At 47.9% G+C, this 19,531-nt stretch overlaps 1 protein-coding gene across 4 annotated transcripts in view; it reads right to left on the bottom strand.

Moving 5' to 3' along the window:
* bahcc1a (BAH domain and coiled-coil containing 1a) overlaps positions 1–19,531 on the bottom strand; it is a 56,296-nt gene that overhangs the window by 18,644 nt on the left and 18,121 nt on the right. For 3 of the 4 annotated variants that reach the window (XM_083780536.1, XM_083780539.1, XM_083780538.1), the window contains exons 9-17: positions 17,328–17,497; positions 16,259–16,395; positions 15,683–15,799; positions 10,252–10,384; positions 9,507–9,738; positions 8,318–8,512; positions 3,557–3,730; positions 2,371–2,663; positions 1,736–1,816 (exon numbers count right to left, since the gene is read on the bottom strand). In XM_083780536.1, coding sequence (XP_083636662.1) covers positions 1,736–1,816; positions 2,371–2,663; positions 3,557–3,730; positions 8,318–8,512; positions 9,507–9,738; positions 10,252–10,384; positions 15,683–15,799; positions 16,259–16,395; positions 17,328–17,497 — 1,532 coding nt within the window. The remainder of the gene's footprint in view (positions 1–1,735; positions 1,817–2,370; positions 2,664–3,556; positions 3,731–8,317; positions 8,513–9,506; positions 9,739–10,251; positions 10,385–15,682; positions 15,800–16,258; positions 16,396–17,327; positions 17,498–19,531) is intronic. The other variant, XM_083780537.1, reaches the window with a different exon arrangement.

Raw genomic sequence — 19,531 nt, 5'->3', positions numbered from 1 at the left:
ATGAGATGATAACCTGATGATTGTATTTATATATATATATATATTATATGATAACGTGGTTATGCTTATATATATATTTATATACTTATAATATATCGTGAATAGGTTACATTGTACAGAGTGCTGATCAACACTTTCAGCCACAGGCCTGATCTGCTGTGGTGCGTGGAGGCGGAGACCCATCAACCTGTCTGCCTACCCCCTCGTCACCAGGAGCCAATCCGCGCTCGGAGGACCGACCTGGGAACACTACTTAGCAGCACCTGTGACATGCGATCATTGGCAGTGTCTCTCAGTCTCCCCATACTGAGAGCACACTGTCCAGAGGAGCTAGGGAATGCTCAAAGTTTCAGAACTGTGTATAAGCATAGGCCAGGGGCTAGACCTGTGTGGAGCCCCTGAGCTGATTCTGTGACTCTGTTATTTGTGATGCTGAGCTAAAGTTACAACTGATTATAATTATATATATATATATGTAGAGATATATAATATATAATATAATGTACGGAGTATGGGAGTATGTTTATTGTAAATCTTTGTTAGGCAGTAGTTAGTGTAGGCAGCTTAGATAGTTTTTAACTTGTGTAACCCCTCTTTTCCTAGCTTTTGTTGGTTAGAGTTAGGTTAGAGGGTTATGTGACACTTTAGCATAGGGCTAGATAGTTTTGATTGTTTCATTTAAGTTGCCCCATATAGCCTGTCTTTCGTTTTGTATTGGAGTTTTGTAATCACTATTGTTTATATTTATATACCTTATCACCTTAACGTTCAATAGATAACAACTCTTATGTCAGCCGTGTTGCATCCTCTTCTTGAATACCCCTAGACATACAAAGGGGAATGTAACATGGTTGGAGAGAGTGAAAGGAGTCGGCGGACAGGTGGATGTTTTGATGGATGGGTTGATGGATCGACACGGTCATAGATGGATGGATCGACGGACGGACGAGAATGATGAGAATACTAAAACTGAGAGAGAGCGAGCGCGGCGGGTGACGGTGTGGGTAAAATGGAAGAAAGTCATTTAGCGTACAGCACGGAGTATAGCAGCTCGCCGCGGGCGACTTCACAGTGCATGTTAAATGTTCTCTTTCGGTGGCCATTTTCTCCCAACACCGTCTCCCTCTGTCACAGCAGAAGGTGTGAGACCCCCCACACACACACACACACACACACACACACACACACACGCACACACACACACACACACACACACACACACACACACACACACACACACACACACACACACACACACACACACACACACACACACAGACACACACACACACACTCTCTAGTTTTCAGCAGGGGGGCGGGCTGATGTGCTAAGTAGTCTCGACAGAGGAATCTAGGACGAAGCGCTCTTTGACGGAAGACAGTGAAGCTAGGAGGTATCCCAGTTAGGTTCATTAGTTAGTATTTATTTGTGACAGCCCCTGTCCCTCATGCATAGACCCTCCAACAGGGAGAGGGAAAACTCTCAGCGAGAAAAGGAAGAAACATTTTGGCTGGTTTAACCGCTTTCGATTTACGTCCCTATTTTGGGCAAAAATAGCAATAGCAGTGTTGATCTCAAAGCTCGTACAAGCTTATATAATAGAAGTAGAAAGTGAAGAAGAGTAGAACGTCTCGAAAATTGGAAATACTCCAGTAAAGTAAAGAAAGTACCTCAAAACTGTACTTGAGTGCATGTGCCTATAGTTGCTTTCCACCACTGCCTAGAATAGATTACCTGTTTGTTCCTACACCTCCTGCCTCTGCTGCCGTCCTCGCCGTGCGGAGACGGGACTCCGCTTGACCAACAGCTTCTCCTCTGTGGAAGTGGACATAAGGACAGGACAGGCAGGGATGGCCGGGTGTTAAAATAGAGTGTGAGTTCTTCTCCACCACCACCACGTGCCTGCTGGGTATGATTCATACCACCCAGTGGAAGAGAAGAGGGTGGGGGGGGGTGTTGTTGGCAGTGCTGCTGTTATGCAATGTGACTGCATGGGGCACTGAGCAGGAGTGAGTCTGTTCAGCAGATAGGAGTATTGCTGTCTTCCATCTGACTGTTATCGTATCTCTTCACTCGTGGGGGAGGGGGGGTGGTGGGTGGGGGTTGAATTGAAAGCCAGTCTCATGTGGTCTCCAAGATCTTTCTACATAATAGTCTGATGTAGGGCTATACACATGGTATATTTTGTCTACATGCCTTGATATCGATTTGATATTATCATAAAAACACACAATCTACAAGCTCACAGTACATGGTTTTATTTTACAATGTTATTCTTTGCACTGTATTTGTAACTGTTACCGCTGTGCTGTCTCTGACTCCCCGCGGTATCCATAAAGGTATCTTATCTTATCCATCCATCTTCTCACCTTACTGATGGCCCCTCTCAGCATGGTGCTCTTGCGCGTGGCCCTCTTCAACCTCTCGCTGGTGGTGGGGAAGGTGGCCAGGCCCATGCTCCTCCGGTAGAGGCTGCCTCTGGTGCCCAGGCTGCCCCAGCGAGGCTCCTGGGCTCTGGGTCCACGCGGCCTCCTGATGCCGCCGGGCGCGTGATGGTGATCTTCGTGGGGTTTCTTGACCGCAGTGGCGAGGCCCAGCATGCAGGGGGCCTTCTTCCTCACTTTGACGTCCCCCTCCGCTCCAGACAGGCTCCTGTGTGTGCCTGATTTGCAGGACAAAATAATCAGAGGGACAGATATTTAGCCTGGGGCTAACGCGCCAACCCAAAACAGATGCTTGTCGTGAAAAAGACAGGGCCGTTTAGTCATGATCATAACATTTGACTTGGCGATTCATTGTGATTTAACACGATCCTGCCCAGCCCTCTAGGGGGGGTCGTGGCGCCAGTGCCACGAAATAAGCAGAGAAGAAGAGCTACTTCCGCCCAAGCCGGAAGTGATGTAGTCCGGATCTGTAGTATATCGAGGGGCCTAGGTGGTGAACGATCACCCGGACGATTAATAATCTTTGCGCGAGCACAGATTAATGTTTTAATAGGCTCTAAATATGGCACTTTATGCCATTCTGAGAATCTCGTGTTTCTCGTGCATGGCCAAGATGGTAATAACATTCCACGAGATATCGCGTGGTTGGCACTTGGCGCGAAATGTTAATTTAGCTGTGGAGGAATTCGTGAAAATCATGCACTTGGTGACAAGTTTTATATTTTTGGCATGGTGTTGGTTATGGGCATAAGGTTTTAAAAAAAACATCGCAAATGAGTTGGGCTCACCGACTAGTGGTCTGTTTGCAATTAATCCAATATTAGATAAATCAGTAAATGGTTTAAACCACAAATAATTGATAGATGACATTTTTCAATGGATTCTGTTACTACTGGGTATATGCAAAATAACATACTAAAAATGTAGGAAAATCTACGTTCTGGAAAGGCATTGTTTTCAAGAGGGCGTCCTCCGTGGTGGCTTAAAAGGCCTATAAACTGGGGGCCAACTTGAAAATGATACCTTTCCAGAATGTATATTTCCATAATTGGAATGGGTGATTGATTATGTTGTAATTGTGACAGGCCTAGAGGTGGCGTTAGCGTCGTACCGTAGAGCTCCTGCCTTTCCTTCTTGTTCCTGGCTTTCTGATTGGCCTCCAGCTTCACCACAGACGAGGGAGTCGGACCGCTCATGGCGGAGCTGGAGATGACGTCCCGGGGCGGCTGAGCTTTGATGTCTTGTCCTTCGTCACTGTCATAACTGCCTTCATCTTCCTCCTCTTCTGAAAGATGATGAAAAGCATACAATCGGGGCTCATATATCGTGGGGGGATGTTTTATGTATTCCTTCCTTTGCTTATCAAATTTATCATCGCTTTTCTTCCAAGTCATTCTCCTTCTCCCCACACCATATCGTTTTTATAGGCACTTCATTATGTTAGCTTTCTGTAATTAAACGTAACCTAGCCCCACCGTGCATAGAGATGATATATGATGTGATGTAAAGGGGGGGGGGGGTTCTTTAGGAAGGGGGGGGGGGGGGCTTTCATCTGGCTAGAGTAGCAGCGCACTAAGTGAGCTTAAGTGATGAGTGAGTTTCTAGGTGTGCGTGCGCGTGTGTGCGTACGTTGCGTGCGTGCGTGCGTGCGTGCGTGCATACTTGTATTACTATACTTGTGAGGGCCAAAAATATAGTGAGTTATTAGTAAGTATAAACATATTGTTTTAGTTCAGTTACAATGAGAGAAAAGACTCAGATTGAAGTTAGGTTCAGGATTAGACTCTATGGGCTGTATTTTGCGTGTCTTAAGTACCAGGTCTTATTACTTAACTTAAGACCTGGTCAATGCTCTTTGGCCACTCAAAATAGCCAAATGGCATTGATCACGCCTCCAGGTCTTAAGTTAAGTAATAAGACCTGGTACTTAAGACATGCAAAATACAGCCCTTTAGGTCTAAGAGTTATGCAGCCTGATATAGGCTACTCAGGGCGCTTTCACACCGGACATGTTTGGTTCGTTTTAAACGAACCATGGTCCGCTTACCCCTTTGGTTCGGTTGGTGTGAACGTGCATACGAACTCTGGTGCGGATCAAAGAAACGAACCATGGTCCGCTAAAAAAGGCCGAACTCGGTTCGCTTCCAAACGAACCACGGTGCGGTTCGTTACTGGTGTGAACGCATTCGGACTTTATAGAGGACCAAATACAGTACGATAGCCAAAATAGCCGTCGGGCGTCGGCAGTTGTGAGGCTGCATTAATAATTAGTTATAAAAGCATGTCTTTTTTACGGGGATCACTATTGAGCTGACAGTCTGATTTTAATAGTAGACGCATATATGTCGAGGCGCACTGCGCAGCGCAAATGTAATGGCAGCGTGGTTCACATGCGCAAAAATAACAGATGTACAAGTTGTACAGATCTGTACACGGAATGGTATGTACGGTATGGTAAATTTGGAGCGCATCTCTCTCTCTCTCTCAGCGCATGCAAGCAATTATATCTACAGGCCTTTAATATAGCCTATATCAGACTATGCGCTCGCTCTCTCTCTCTCTCTCTCTCTCTCTCTCTCTCTCTCTCTCTCTCTCTCTCTCTCTCGTAATGACAGCACAGGAAGACGCATGCAGCCTCTGTGCGCACCTGTGCGTAATGTGACTATATCGTTAGATTGGAAGACAATACAGTCTTGGCTGACAACACCAATTGAAAGTAGAGTTCCCAAGGATTATGGTGATATTTAAATTTTAAAAATCGCATAAGAAATGAGCGAGATATGCCTAAATAAAATGTTAGTGGTCTTGGCAATTTATTTTATTTGTGTGCGATCCGGGGCGACGGCACGGCACAATAGATTTTCATTCATTTTTCAGATCATTGTCATGTCATTGCAGTGCAAACCATTAAATATAGCCTATATTAACTTCATAGGCTATTGTACAATATGTGACATATTTCTTTCACCCGGTATTATTGATGTGAGTTGATCAAAATAGTATTGCCTAGGCTATAATGCTTGACTTGTATAGCCTAGGCTATACAGTAGGCTATATAATGCCAGCACAGTCATTATTATCTTTCTTTAAGACTAAAGGCAACCCTTGACTTGATGGGCTTTCTCAAATAGACTACTAATAATAATGCGACGATACCAGAAGTCCATTAACGTAATCAAAGCGATGCAATGACAAAGACAGTGAGAACAACAAAAGAACAAGCTGACGGTGTGAATCAAACTATATATATATTTTTGTCTTCTCTGTTCTGTTGCCTCGGGAGGTGTTTTCTGCTAAACAGGCTTCGTTGTTTTTGGCTTTTGGCGAGGCTGCAGCTAGCTGCTATTGGTCCACTCCGACAGGCTGTTTTATTTTAAGCATGTGCCGCCGCCACGCAAGTTATGACAAAGCATGTGAGTCTTCATGTGTGTGTGTGTGTGTACATGAGGGGGAGAGACAGAGAAATATTTAATGTTAAATAGGCTATACACAGGTGGTCCCAAATGATTCATTGATTACATCACGATCACTATAGCAAAAGACGTAAAACTAGGTCAACTCAATTACTCAATTAGCTGCAGCGGAGCTGTTCTGACTTGAAGCTCAATACTAACTGACCACCTTCAAGTTTAAACCATAAGATGACATGGAAATGCCCACCGATTTGATGCGCAGAAATATATATCTAATCGGGTTAAGGTACATGGAAGAAAAGTCCTTTTTATCGGGGATACCTTGTTGTAGGCTATACATCTCCGTGAATTGTCAGCAAGCACATTATTGTTCAAACACCTACTCCTCTGCATGTTCATCTGTTGCTCTTATTTGGCTAATAAAATAATTAATATGAATGAATGCAATAGCAAGTTGTTGCTGCCTGTCATGTTGCTGTTCTCTTCTCTCTGTGTGACTGAAGGTTGCCCCAAAATTTGTAGACAATGATTTCCCCTCATGTTCTTTTCCCCCTCACTATTTGGTTCGCTTAACATGTCCACGTGTCATTTGTTTACATATTTGTTACGCTTTACAAAGTCCAGTGTGAACGCCAAACGGACCAAAATCAAAATGCTAATATTTGGTCCTTGGTCCTTGATCCGGACCTTCTAAGCGAACTTTGGGTGTGAAAGCGCCCTCAGTCATGCACCAGTGTTTTGCACCTAACAGATCTATAAGCTTACGCATTGTTAGCTTGTAGATCGCCTATTTTCAGCTTTAGGTTAGGGTTAAAAATGGCCCCAAAAAACCCAACTAAAAACCAATGGCATTCATAACATCGCTGTCCTAAAATGTTGATGTCCTCATAAGTGTAGCAATACAAGTGTAGCAATAATATGTGTTTGTGCCATTGTGCCGTCTGACTGCTCTGGCTGCAGCCGCCAGCCAGCCGGCTCGTCTCTGAGGCTGTCAGGGCTTCTCGCATGGCAACTCTCCACAGCTGCGGCCATGCGTCTAGCTCTGACGGGCCAAAAAGGTGTCTGGTGTCTGCGCCCCCGCCCACGTGCCTGTCACCTTACGAGGCGATCAGCAGCACCTTTTCACTCACTCTGCGTGCCGGCGGAGATTAACCCATTCTGACCTGAGATCAGATTCATACGAGGTTTCCACTGGACACACACTGGTCTGATTAATTGTCAAAGTGATTTTTACAAATGATCAAAGGACGGCAGCAATGTGCGCAAAGGAAACTATGGAAGAAACCAAGAGACTGGACTGGGTTCTTCGATTCTGTCAGAGAAGGAAACACTGCCATCTCTGATGACAATATCAGGGAACGCAACATAATAGTCGAGCTTGACCCACCGGGTCAAATGAGACATCTGCACTGCTGCGGTTCACTTATTGACGCTGTACTTTGACCTTGCCAGTGGAAATAGGTCTTTTGGTGCAGACAGCCCTGTTACACAGTAATATCTTCAGTGTTAATGTATCCATTTGTTACCCAGAGAGTCTACAAAATGGTACCAAATGGACCCACGATTTTTTTTCCACACTCAAAACATGATCCTCGGGTATTATTATAATATAAGGAGGAAGAACTTTTTCCAAAAAGTGTACAGTATTTGTTAAAATCATGCTTTTATGTGGACACGCCCACCAGTTCATTAAGTATGCCTCGTTTGCCTGGTGGGTGGTGATGGGTGGTGATCCACCTGAACTGAAGCCGCACCCACAGCTGTAGTTGTATGATAAAGGGGGAGGGGTTATGGGAGGGGCTGATAGTGTGATGTCACTATATTACTGTTTACTTCATTGGCCCGTTTGACTGTCAAGGGTTCAGCCTCCAGGAAGAAACCCTAAATACAAAGTGAATACACCATTGCACATAAAAACGACTCCAGGGTGTCTAATGAAGTACTGTCACCTCATAGACACATGAAAAACTGGAAAAATACAAAAATTGTGGCACTCCATCTTTAAATAACTTCACTTAAATCCAAACCAGTGAAAGTACCCCATCTACAAGCTCACAAGCATTGCGATGCAATCCATTGAGATCTAGTTGATTGGCTATACACTACTTTTGACAATTTCTTTGACATTTCTTTTTGTTTTCCCCTGGTCTTTCCCCTGGTCTTTTCATCAGGATGGGGACAATAATTCTAGCACTGCCCCTTTCAACAGAACAGAAGAACACGATAGTGTGTAAGGACTCAAAGAAGTGTTATTTTAACTGTGTTGAAAACCGAGACAATGTGGCTGTCAATGTTGAAAACCGTGGTATTTTTCTTTTAAAGATATTTCTGGGGATTCAGGACACAGAGCTTGAAACCGGGACAATCCTGGGCCAAAACGGGACGTCTGGTCCCCGTACCCACAAGGGTCCATTTGGTTGCATTTGTAGACTCTCTTGGGGCTCAATTAAGTGGCTCACCTTGCTCAGAGGAGTCACTCTCAGCAGGCGTGCTGTCCCCCTCCTCCAGAGCGTCTTGTCTCCTACCACGGAGCACCCGCGCTCTGGGCTGCTTCAGACGGGAGGAGTCGGCGGTCAGGCTGATGGATCCCTGCTTCCTGCCGTGCCGCACAAGGCCCGTCCAGCTCTCCTGGGTGCCGCTGTCTGCACTGGTGGCTGAGAGAGAGAGGAGACAGACACGCGAGACCATCAGGAGAGAGAGGAGACAGACACGCGAGACCATCAGGAGAGAGAGGAGACAGACTGAGACACGCGAGACCATCAGGAGAGAGAGGAGACAGACACGCGAGACCATCAGGAGAGAGAGGAGACAGACACGCGAGACCATCAGGAGAGAGAGGAGACAGACTGAGACACACAAGACCATCAGGAGAGAGAGGAGACAAACTGAGACACACAAGACCATCAGGAGAGAGAGGAGACAGACACGCGAGACCATCAGGAGAGAGAGGAGACAGACACGCGAGACCATCAGGAGAGAGAGGAGACAGACACGCGAGACCATCAGGAGAGAGAGGAGACAGACTGAGACACGCGAGACCATCAGGAGAGAGAGGAGACAGACACGCGAGACCATCAGGAGAGAGAGGAGACAGACACGTGAGACCATCAGGAGAGAGAGGAGACAGACACGCGAGACCATCAGGAGAGAGAGGAGACAGACTGAGACACACAAGACCATCAGGAGAGAGAGGAGACAGACACGCGAGACCATCAGGAGAGAGAGGAGACAGACACGCGAGACCATCAGGAGAGAGAGGAGACAGACACGCGAGACCATCAGGAGTTCACATTCCAAGGATAGCACGTTCACCGGCGTAGATGGTTGATATTATACCAATAAGACCGGAGGCCGATTCTACAAATGCGCGGCAGCGCGGCATGGAGTGACGCGCTGCTATTCTTTTATAGGCAGTGCTAAAATGACACAATGAGACAATGTGCAAGGTCTGACAACATTTTGTTTCTCACAACTCTACATCGCAGTGTGTGTTGTGAGCTCGTAAATTGGCTATTTTTTAATAGCTGTAAAAATGAAATAGTGCTTGAGCGTTTGCAGAGGTGCTCATTGTCACAACTAACGACTTTGATGGGGGGTTGAGCAGTGTCTATACCTGTGACTCTGAGGGGGGTTGAGCAGTGTCTATACCTGTGTCGCTCTGGCCCCCGGACTCGCGCTGGGACTCTGTTTTGTTGCCTTGCTGGAGCCGGTGTCCTCCGTGCTTAGCGGCAGGGCCGGAGGGTGACACCTCCTTGTCCCTGGAGCCTGTCCCTGAGAGAGCCCTCTTACCCAGCTGGGCCTTCTGCTTGAGCTGCACCGCGTCACCGCCCAGCATGCCACCGTGAAGAGCCACACTCTTCCTGCAGCCCGGCACTTTCATCTGCAAGGACAGAGAGAGAGAGACAGAGACAGAGAGAGAGAGAGGGAGAGGGAGAGGGAGAGGGAGAGGGAGAGGGAGAGGGAGAGGGAGAGGGAGAGGGAGAGGGAGAGGGAGAGGGAGAGAGGGAGAGGGAGAGGGAGAGGGAGAGGGAGGGAGAGGGAGAGAGGGAGAGGGAGAGGGAGAGGGAGAGAGAGAGGGAGAGGGAGAGGGAGAGAGAGAGAGAGAGAGAGAGAGAGAGAGAGATAGTTACAACCCCAGTCACAGCAGCAGCACAAAAGCCAGAGAAACAGGGAAAGAAGAAAAAAGAACCGAGAAAAAAAAGAACAGGAGAAACGGCAATGAAAAAGATATTAATATGGAGAGCGGGGGAATTTGACTCCTGAGGGGAGCACCTAATTAGAAATGGGCGTGCGACAAGGGGAAGTATCAAACGTAAAGAGAAACAAAGAGTGGCCTTTTTCTTATTGTGAGTTGCGCGTACAGGACGAGAGAGAGAAGGACGAACTGGCTGACCTGAGTACCGCCGAGTCTCTCAAAGCTCCCATTGGACAGCTTCTTCTTCCGCCTCTGGCCGTCACCGCCTCCTCCTCCTCCTCCTCCTCCTCCTCCATCGTCAGGCGATAGGGAAAGCCCCGCCCCCATGGACCTGCCAGTCAAAACGAGGGAGAGAGGCATTCATCAGAGAAGAATGGTGGAGGTATGAAAAGAGTATGTGTGTGTGTGTGTGTGTGTGTGTGTGTGTGTGTGTGTGTGTGTGTGTGTGTGTGTGTGTGTGTGTGTGTGTGCGTGCGTGCGAAAAGATCAGAAGTTTTTAATTTTTAATTTAATCCTCTCTCTGACCTCAAATAATGCTCTGTTCTTATGATGAGCAGAATGAGAAAACAAGAGTAGAATACAGAACAATCAATACTTCTGAGGGTCTGAGGTGGAGCCCAGAATCATTTAATGGGAAGTGGAATATCTCTTCTAGGAAACGTCTTTGCAGCCCATGAAGAGAATATAGAATAGAATAGAATAGAATAGAATAGAATAGAATAGAATAGAATAGAATAGTGTAATCAGGAGCTGAGGATGGAGGCACTGAACACCACGGTGAACGTTTGGTTGGTTGGAAAGCGGCGGCGGCGTTGGTTTGCCCGGCGGCCCTGCAGGTGAATATCACAGCTCTGTGGTCGGTGGCGTGTGTGTGTGTGCCATTGTCACGTCCATATCAGCGTGGCAGGCCTCCTTCCCCAAACAGCACGCCACATCGCGGGCCAAAACCCACTCCAAACGCCCTTGAATTTCCCCCTGGAAGGCTGCCCAAAGACCACACGGACGACGAGAGCCGGCTGGGCCGTGCTCAAACAAAAGATTAACCGCCTCGCTCCTACTGTGTGTGTACGCAGCCTAGGAATGTCATCAGTCACATTTGCAGAGAAAGCAGAGCCCTAATCTAGAGTGCCCCATCGCTGGGCAAAAAAAACCGGAAAGACATGTTAAAATGTTCATCCTAATGCTTTGTTTGCACAAGCGTAATAACACACGGTTTGGGATCCCAGGCTAACGGGCGTGCATGTGCATGTGCACGAGCACGCGTGCAGACCTGTCTGTGCGCAGCGTGTCTGTGAACCCGGCGGGGCCTTCAAGTGCGCCGCGCTGGCACTCTCACAGTATCTGGCGTTGGGAGTGTGCCGGTGCCGGTGTGATGATGCCGGTGATGCCAGGACCAAGCAGGGGAAAACTGTTGACGGGTTGGTCGGGGGTTACTCACTAAAGTACAACTTCCAGGCACTTTTACTTTACTGGAGTATTTCCTTTTTTTTTTCTTTTCAAATACCTTGTACTTTTGCTTCACTACATCTCAGAGGCAAAGGGTTGTGAGCTTGTCGATCAGTACTTTAATGATACTCCAGGTACAGTGATTACAGTACAATTTTAACAGAGTATTTTAAATATATACATTTATATTATGGCATTTGCAGTAGTGAGTACTTCTTTCTCCGTGGCTACAGACGGAGCATCAGAGCGTCAACTGTCACTACCATGACGGGGGTGGCAGTGAAGTGGGAGCCGTGCCTGCCAGGCACATTTCTGCTGACTGCCACTGTTGACAAACGCGATGTGACAGAGTCCCGTCCCCCTCCTGCACAGGGGGGAGTGGGGCGAGGGGCGGGCGGCGGGACCAAGCGCAGAGTGGCTAATTAAACAGAATTGATTGGGAAGGATTGCCGCCCCGGCTTATGCAGCCCCTCCCCACCTTCCCCTTACATTGAAAACAGCCAGCATCAGAAAGCCCTCTGGTTTGTTCTGCCCAAAGGAATTACACACAATGCAGGAGCACACGCATGTGGCTATGCACGCGTTCGTTTTGCATACTGTAGCACACAGATTGCGCGGAGGGATGTGTGAATTAACTAAACCACAACACATACGGCCATGGCATGCATGGACGTATCACACACACACACACACACACACACACACACACACACACACACACACACACACACACACACACACACACACACACACACACACACAGTTGCTCGCCGTGTCCCGAGAATAGCCGATCTACAAGCTCTACAAGCTACGAGCTTGTAGAGCTTGTAGAGCTTGTAGAGCTTGTAGAGCTTGTAGATCGGCAATTTCCGGTGAGCAACACTGTATGAATCAGCCTTTACCCAGTGACCCACTGGCCTCCATCAGAGCTCCAGAGCATCAGCACGGTGCAGTGGCGTGAGTGACAGGTACAGTACATGGCATTTACATAATCTTGCCATGAAAGCTCTACATATATATATACTGTATATACAGTACAGCACCGTCTGCCTGTGATGCTGATTCAGAATCAGCATCGTCGTGCGGACGGACGGGGGAACCGGCTGTCCTGCAGGAGCGTGCAGGACCCGCCCACCCGCCGCCCACCCGCCACCCACCCGCCACCCCGGCCGCCCCACCGCCGCCCGGCCGCCGCCCGGCCGCCGCCCCCCCGCCGCCCACCCGCCGCCCGGCCGCCGCCCGGCCGCCCGCCCAGGCAGCCGCGCCAGCGGAAACAAAAGGCACCGCAGCTGTTGCTGTGCGAGCTCCAGACGTTGAGATTTGACACAACAGTGACAAGAGTCACTCACTTACTGTAGCGTGGCCCAAAGGGCCAGACCCAGCAACACCCCTAAACCCCCCCCCCCCCCCCCGCACTGTGTGTGGGATCATGGTCTGTTGCCCTTTCATTTGGGTTTCACTGTCACCCATCATCAGTGTCCCCCCACCACACCCCACGCCCCCCATGCCCTATACTGGCCCGGTGAGGGGGGGGGGGGGGGCTACATGAGGTGACATCACAGACGGACAGCTGGGAACACAGTGGAATGCTGCCCAGAAACAACAGAGAGACAGAGAGAGAGAGACAGAGAGAGATACAGAGGTGGCACTGAGCATAACAAGGCCCTCTACTCTCTGCATACCGTCGCTGCTGTCGGGCATAAACCTTGTGTCTCCAGATTTCATCTTCTTTATGCTTTGTCATAAATTAGTGCCCTATTTAATGTATTAGAGCGCACGGCGGTGGTGTCGTGCAAGACGAGCGGGAAATGGCGGGTCTCGTTGGCGTCGGGTAGAAACCTTTTATCTCCGTTTTTACGTAAATGAATGCCCTGGTCTGACGTACGTCATCTTACAAGAGTGTCTCCCCCGATGCAACGTGTTGTGAGCTTGTAGATCTTTGCTGTTTTCACTATTGTTCAAACATTGTGAAAGTGTTTTTTTTTTACAAATATTGGAGCGAAGTTATCCATGGCATTTTACTACTTTATTCTATGCAGTGTCACTGAGCAGTATATGGGTGGGAGTGATTGAGAGCTGGTCTGTTTTTTTCTTTCCTTTTCTTTTAGTTTTCCATATAAGACACAGAAAAAAAATAATGTATACTGTACCAATTGTATAATTATTTATAACCTAAAACTTATCTGACAAAAAAAAAAAACTAATATTGGAACAAAGAAAAGTATTGAAAGGAGCTTGTGACCAAATAATAACTACAATTGGACCACAGGTGATGATCAACAACAGTAGGCCTAGTACTCCAACATGTTTGTGCTCAGGAACACCACATTTCTGGCCACGGAACCTCATCTGAAAATGTTTTGAGCCAGGGACCCCCAGAAGAGACGATTTGTGTTAACCCATTCTGACCTGAGATCAGATTCATACGAGGTTTCCACTGGACACACACTGGTCTGATTAACCCATTCTGACCTGAGATCAGATTCTAAAAATGTCAGTCATTCTTCGATTTTTCAAAAAATAGCAGACCTACAAGCTCGTTGTGATATGAGATATGAGATATTGTGATATGAGATATGAGCTTGTAGATCTGAGATATGAGCTTGTAGATCTGCTATTTTTCAATAGCTAAAGCATAACATGATGCCGACACCAAAATGGGTGCCCGTTCAGAATGGGTTAAAAAATAAATCACATTTATGCAAAGTTTTCCATTACTTTCAGGATTTATATTTTTTATTAAAAACAAATAGCAGCTGTGAGCTGCCATTTTTAAATGTGAACAACCCCCCCCCCCCCCCCCCCCCCCACACACACACACACACACGCAAACAAGACCCCACTTTGAGAGCCAATGATCTACAAGCTCACATGGAGAGCTTTGCCCCGCCCCGACAGTGACGATAACATGGACACTGCTGTGCTGCCTGCCGGCGTGCATAATTGAAACACCTTATCGCCCTCCCAGTCTGCCGTTCATCTTCTGAGACACTGCACTGGTCAAAGCCTTCACTGCACGTCTTCATCATCGGCACCTGCTAATATGCTTTTAGGCAATGAACCCCTCTCTCTTTCATGTTCCGTGTGTATCCCTCTCTCTACCGCCCTCCATTCTATCAGCCCTCTCTCTTGCACGCCAAAACACTAACTCACTCACACACACACACACACACACACACACACACACACACACACACACACACACACACACACACACACACGCACGGAATCAAAGCCCCTGAAATGTCAGCGTGGCTCTTGCTTTGGACCGTGTGACCGACCCGCCACCCTATGGACCCCCGGTGACCCCAGTGGGGCTCTAATGGCAGCGGCGTGTCACATTCCCTCTGCTGGGACAGATTACAGGAGAATTCACAGTGCTCTAATTACAGCCTCCCGCCTGTCATCCCCTCCGCAGCCAGCAGGCAGAAGCCAAGCTATAAAAACCGCCAACACCCACACACACGCACGCACGCACGCACGCACGCACGCACGCACGGACGACATGCACACACACACACACACACGCCGCACCCTGACACCCACAGTAATGCCATTCATGTTTAGGTTTGAGTGATTCTTTGGTCTCGCCTCCGTGGCGCGCAAACCGAAATGTCGTTGCGCGCGACAAACCCTCTAATAAATGGGGCTTTATTATAATTGGCTGGGCAGAAACTCATTTGGACGTACACAGACTGCGGGCGTGCGCACGTTCGCGTGTGCACGCATAGCATGCCATATGTGGCCAACAGACACACACTGGTCTAATGGTCTGCTATTAGCATGCACGCACGCACACACGCACACACACGCACACACGAACACACACACACACACACACACACACACGCACACACACACACACACACACACACACACACGCACACACGCACACACACACACACGCACACACACACACGCACACACACACACACGCACACACACACACACACACGGCACTGACAGATTACACTATAATACAATTGAGCAGTAGGGCTGATTAGGTTAAGAATGGGTTCAAGTGGACTTCCTTGAAAGGTTCAGGAGGGTTTTTTCACTTCCTGTTTAGTTTTTGGTGGTATCCCTCCTGGATCCCTGCGATACAGAGGGGCTTTATCAGGAGTGTCTGGCCCAGCGCCAGGAAGAGGATATGATGAAGGGGTGGGTGGGGGGGGGTACTCACTTCACTTTTCTCTGGCCCTCCGATGAGGACACGGACACCCCCGTGGCGAGAGCCGGCTTCCGCTTCCTCGGTCGTCCCGGGCCTCTCCGCGCGGGGCTGCGAGGCGTTTCCTCCTTCCTGCTTGTAGGATGATGCGCACGCACACACACACACACACACACACACACACACACACACACACACACACACACACACACACACACACACACACAAAGAGGGGAAACTCAAGATACTATATCGTCTTTGTCAGGCAGAAACCTCGTATCTCTATATATTTTGACTTTTCCTGTTTGTTTGTCTTTTGTAAATTAATGCCGTTCTTTGTCGTACATGATGAGTGACCCGCAGAAACAGTGAGAATAGCCAATATAAAGCAATATATAAGACCTGCGATCTTCACTATTGTTGATAGATGAAGTGTGTCTGTGGGTTTAATAAAATATTGTAAAACACGTGCGTGCGTGCGTGGGTGCGTGTGTTGGGGGAGGGGAGGTCTTTACAAAGCCAAGAATGCAGGTCAAACAGGCACGTAGTTGCGGTTATGAAATGAGAGCAGAGGTAAGAGAGGATACTCACTGATGGTCATGTTTCCTCTGCAGCTTGGCCAGTTCCCTCTGTTTCTCCTTGTAGCGTCGCTGCAGCTCGGCCAATTTAACGCGCATCTCCAACTCGGGACCGTCCATGGTCTCCATGCCACCTTTAGCCGGGCATGCCTGAGGAACACCACAGAGGTGTGTTAAACCTACAGCACTCATAATAACCCAGTGTAGACTTTGACACCAAACTTTGAATAGTAATAATAATAATAAAATGTCAGGATTTTGGGGGATAAACAATGACCTCATAAACAGATGTACAATAGTTTAATATCCCTTTTATACCTATAACCCATTTCTTTTAACTAGTTTACACTTGAGGCCGATTTTGAAAAGGCCTTCTAAAATCACCTGAGGTCTTTCTGAGAGAATTGTGGCCCGGAAAGAGTAAAGAACTATACGAGGAGACGTGCACGCATTCCCGGTTTCAGAGACAAAGAAACGCTGCCGCGACAAGCGGCTCTAAAACTCTAAATGGGTTAATCACTTTGATTATTTGCATATAGTTACGGCACTTTCGCTTTGTAGGGCATATTTACAGTTTACTCTCATTATTTAGCAAGAAATAAATCATTCAAACATGGAGAGAAAAAACGTAGAAAACAACTAATTACCAATGGCCAAACCAATTAATTGATTATATGACTATGAGGGTATACAGCCTGAGGAGAAGGCATCTGTTTTGGTGTCAAACAACTGATGTACTGTACTGTACTGTACTGTACTAAATGGTAAATGGTGCATTTATATAGCGCCTTTATCCAAGGCGCTTTACAGAGATTGTGCATTACATTCACCCATTCACACACACATTCATACACCGATGGCAGCGGAAACCATGCAAGGCACCAACTAGCACATCGGGAGCAATTAGGGGTTCAGTGTCTTGCTCAAGGACACTTCGACAGTAACTCTGGGGGAGCCCGGGTTCGAACTGGCAACCTTACGGTTACCATCCAGGCACTCTACCCCTGAGCCACCGCCGCCCTACTACTGTACTGTACTATTTCAGTACAGTACAGTGTACTGTACTGAAATAGCGTTCTTACAGGCTCATTGCGCGGCGTCCAGTTGCATTTCCTACGGAGGTTGAGAGTCCGGCGGGCTGGACAGTGCCGCCCTGCACTGGAACTGCTTCCCTCCTGGGAGCCCATCTCTAGGGCGCGGGCAACCGCCAGGGTGGCGAGGCTCTGGAGGTCAAAGATCAGCAACTCCTCTTCTATGGGGAACAAAGCGCGCGTGCACACACACACACACACACACACACACACACACACACACACACACGCACACACGCACACACACACACACACACACACACACACACACAGAGACAGCAAAGTCCCGGGTGTTAATGTAACTCTGAATGTGTAAAAATTGACTCGTAAAGGGTGATTTTACTGTGCAAAATCGAAAATTGGTCACACGTCGTAATGTGTGCTGCACGGGTCTGCATGTGTATATATAAGCATCCATTTGTCTGGGTGTGCACAACTTTCATCCTTAAAAAAGGAGAAGAAAAAAAAAGTGTCAAAGTGAATTCACAGGGAAGAAAGAGAGACGAGCGATTTGTCCGCACGTTTGGGCGTGAAGCGTGCACACGCAGCGGCAGCCTGGTGTTACATTGTTACCAGTGTTATCTTCCATCGTGTGACTTATCCCGCCGTCGCAAAATGAACGGCCGAGGGAGAGAGCACACAGATTAAGCGAGCATGAGGGCGCAGTAGCGTATCATTTCAGAGGTCATGTCAATGTGGAATAAACAGATGCTGTTCCGTCATTGGCCATCTGTGGGCCAGGCTTCTCCCATGTACTGCTTTCTCTGCCCCGTGGCACTGAGTGGATTCTATCTGTCACCAATGGACAGGCCTCTAGAGCCTGGATAACAGGGGATGAAGCCTAGTTATATGCAGCAATGTGTACGCTACTATAGTCCGGGGACCCGCATGGGTCTTTGAGGGGGTTCCAGGGGGGTCCCCAGCTAATTTGTGCTTTGTGGTTAAAACTCTATAAACTTTTACACTTTAATAGTTCATCGTCAGGCAGGACGCCAATTTCATCCAAACAGAACAAAGAGCCCATTTATCAGCTTTTGATGTTAATAGTGTTCCACGTCCAATCTTGTCTGTTGATTTTGTTTTATTGTCATCACTTGTTTATCTTGTATCCTGCATGAGATCTCGCTCTCCTGATTGGATTAAATTGGTATAGCAAGCTTTCTGATTATTTTAAGTTCTGGAGAGATGGGGAGACCTGTGTAACTAAAGAACGCTCACACTCAACAAACTCACACTCACTATCAGAATATAGAGCTACACTTGTCTTAACTGAAACAATATCGCACCTTTAATTAAATGAACACTGAGGGTTTTACAGTGTAGATTGTGTGTGGTCCCAAAACATCACATCAGATGAGGGTCAGTCTGATAATATAATGCATTTATCAAACTGGAGGTGAAATTAAATAGGTGTGGAATCATTGGTGTAAGTTATCCTACAAAGCCTCAGTTGACTGACTGAATTATAATTTTTATATATATATTGTGGGGTCTCGCGAGCGACACCCCGCGATGGTAAGTGCGTTGCCAGGGCAACCAGACACGCTGTCAGACAGAAGACGCCTCGGACCGTTAGGAACGCCCTCGGGCGCCTAATAGGGAATGTATACGTCCCAAATCTCCTCCTCCGCCAGATTGAGCTGATGGACCGACCGCACCCAAATCAGCAAGCGGCCACACCCGGCCGTCATATAAAAGGAAGACTCAGTCTGCGTCTGACAGCGGCTGGTTCACACACACACGCTCACGGAGGCACGCACAGCAAACCGTCGGGGGGTAAGAAGACACACACACTCCCACCGAACACACACTCATGTGTATAGCTCTGCATGTCTTAACTGTCCTCTCGTCACAGGCTTTTAGGAACGGTCCAGGAAATGTCCGAGGGACAGAGACTATCGGACTGTATGAATGAAATATAGGAACAGGAGTTCCAGTTCCCACGTATCGCGCTGCGGGAGGGGGGGCAGCCCTGCCACAACGACGAAGACGCGGAAACTACAAATAATAAGGTCGGAAAGAAACCTATAATTCTGAGACACTGCATTGAGTCCTGTCTAGCAAACAGGCGCTCATTATATACGCCGGATCGGCTGAACGGCTTGTGCTCTCTCGGAGCTGAACCCCCGCTATGGGAGAAGACCCGCTACAGTTAAAGATAAATACCGATGACGTCACGAAGCAAGGCATCGCCG

Source organism: Protomyctophum parallelum, assembly GCF_964188405.1.
Source record: "Protomyctophum parallelum genome assembly, chromosome: 13".
Taxonomy (NCBI): Eukaryota; Metazoa; Chordata; class Actinopteri; order Myctophiformes; family Myctophidae; genus Protomyctophum; species Protomyctophum parallelum.
Note: the sequence above shows the minus strand (reverse complement) of the source record. Positions and strands in the feature narration are given on the sequence as shown.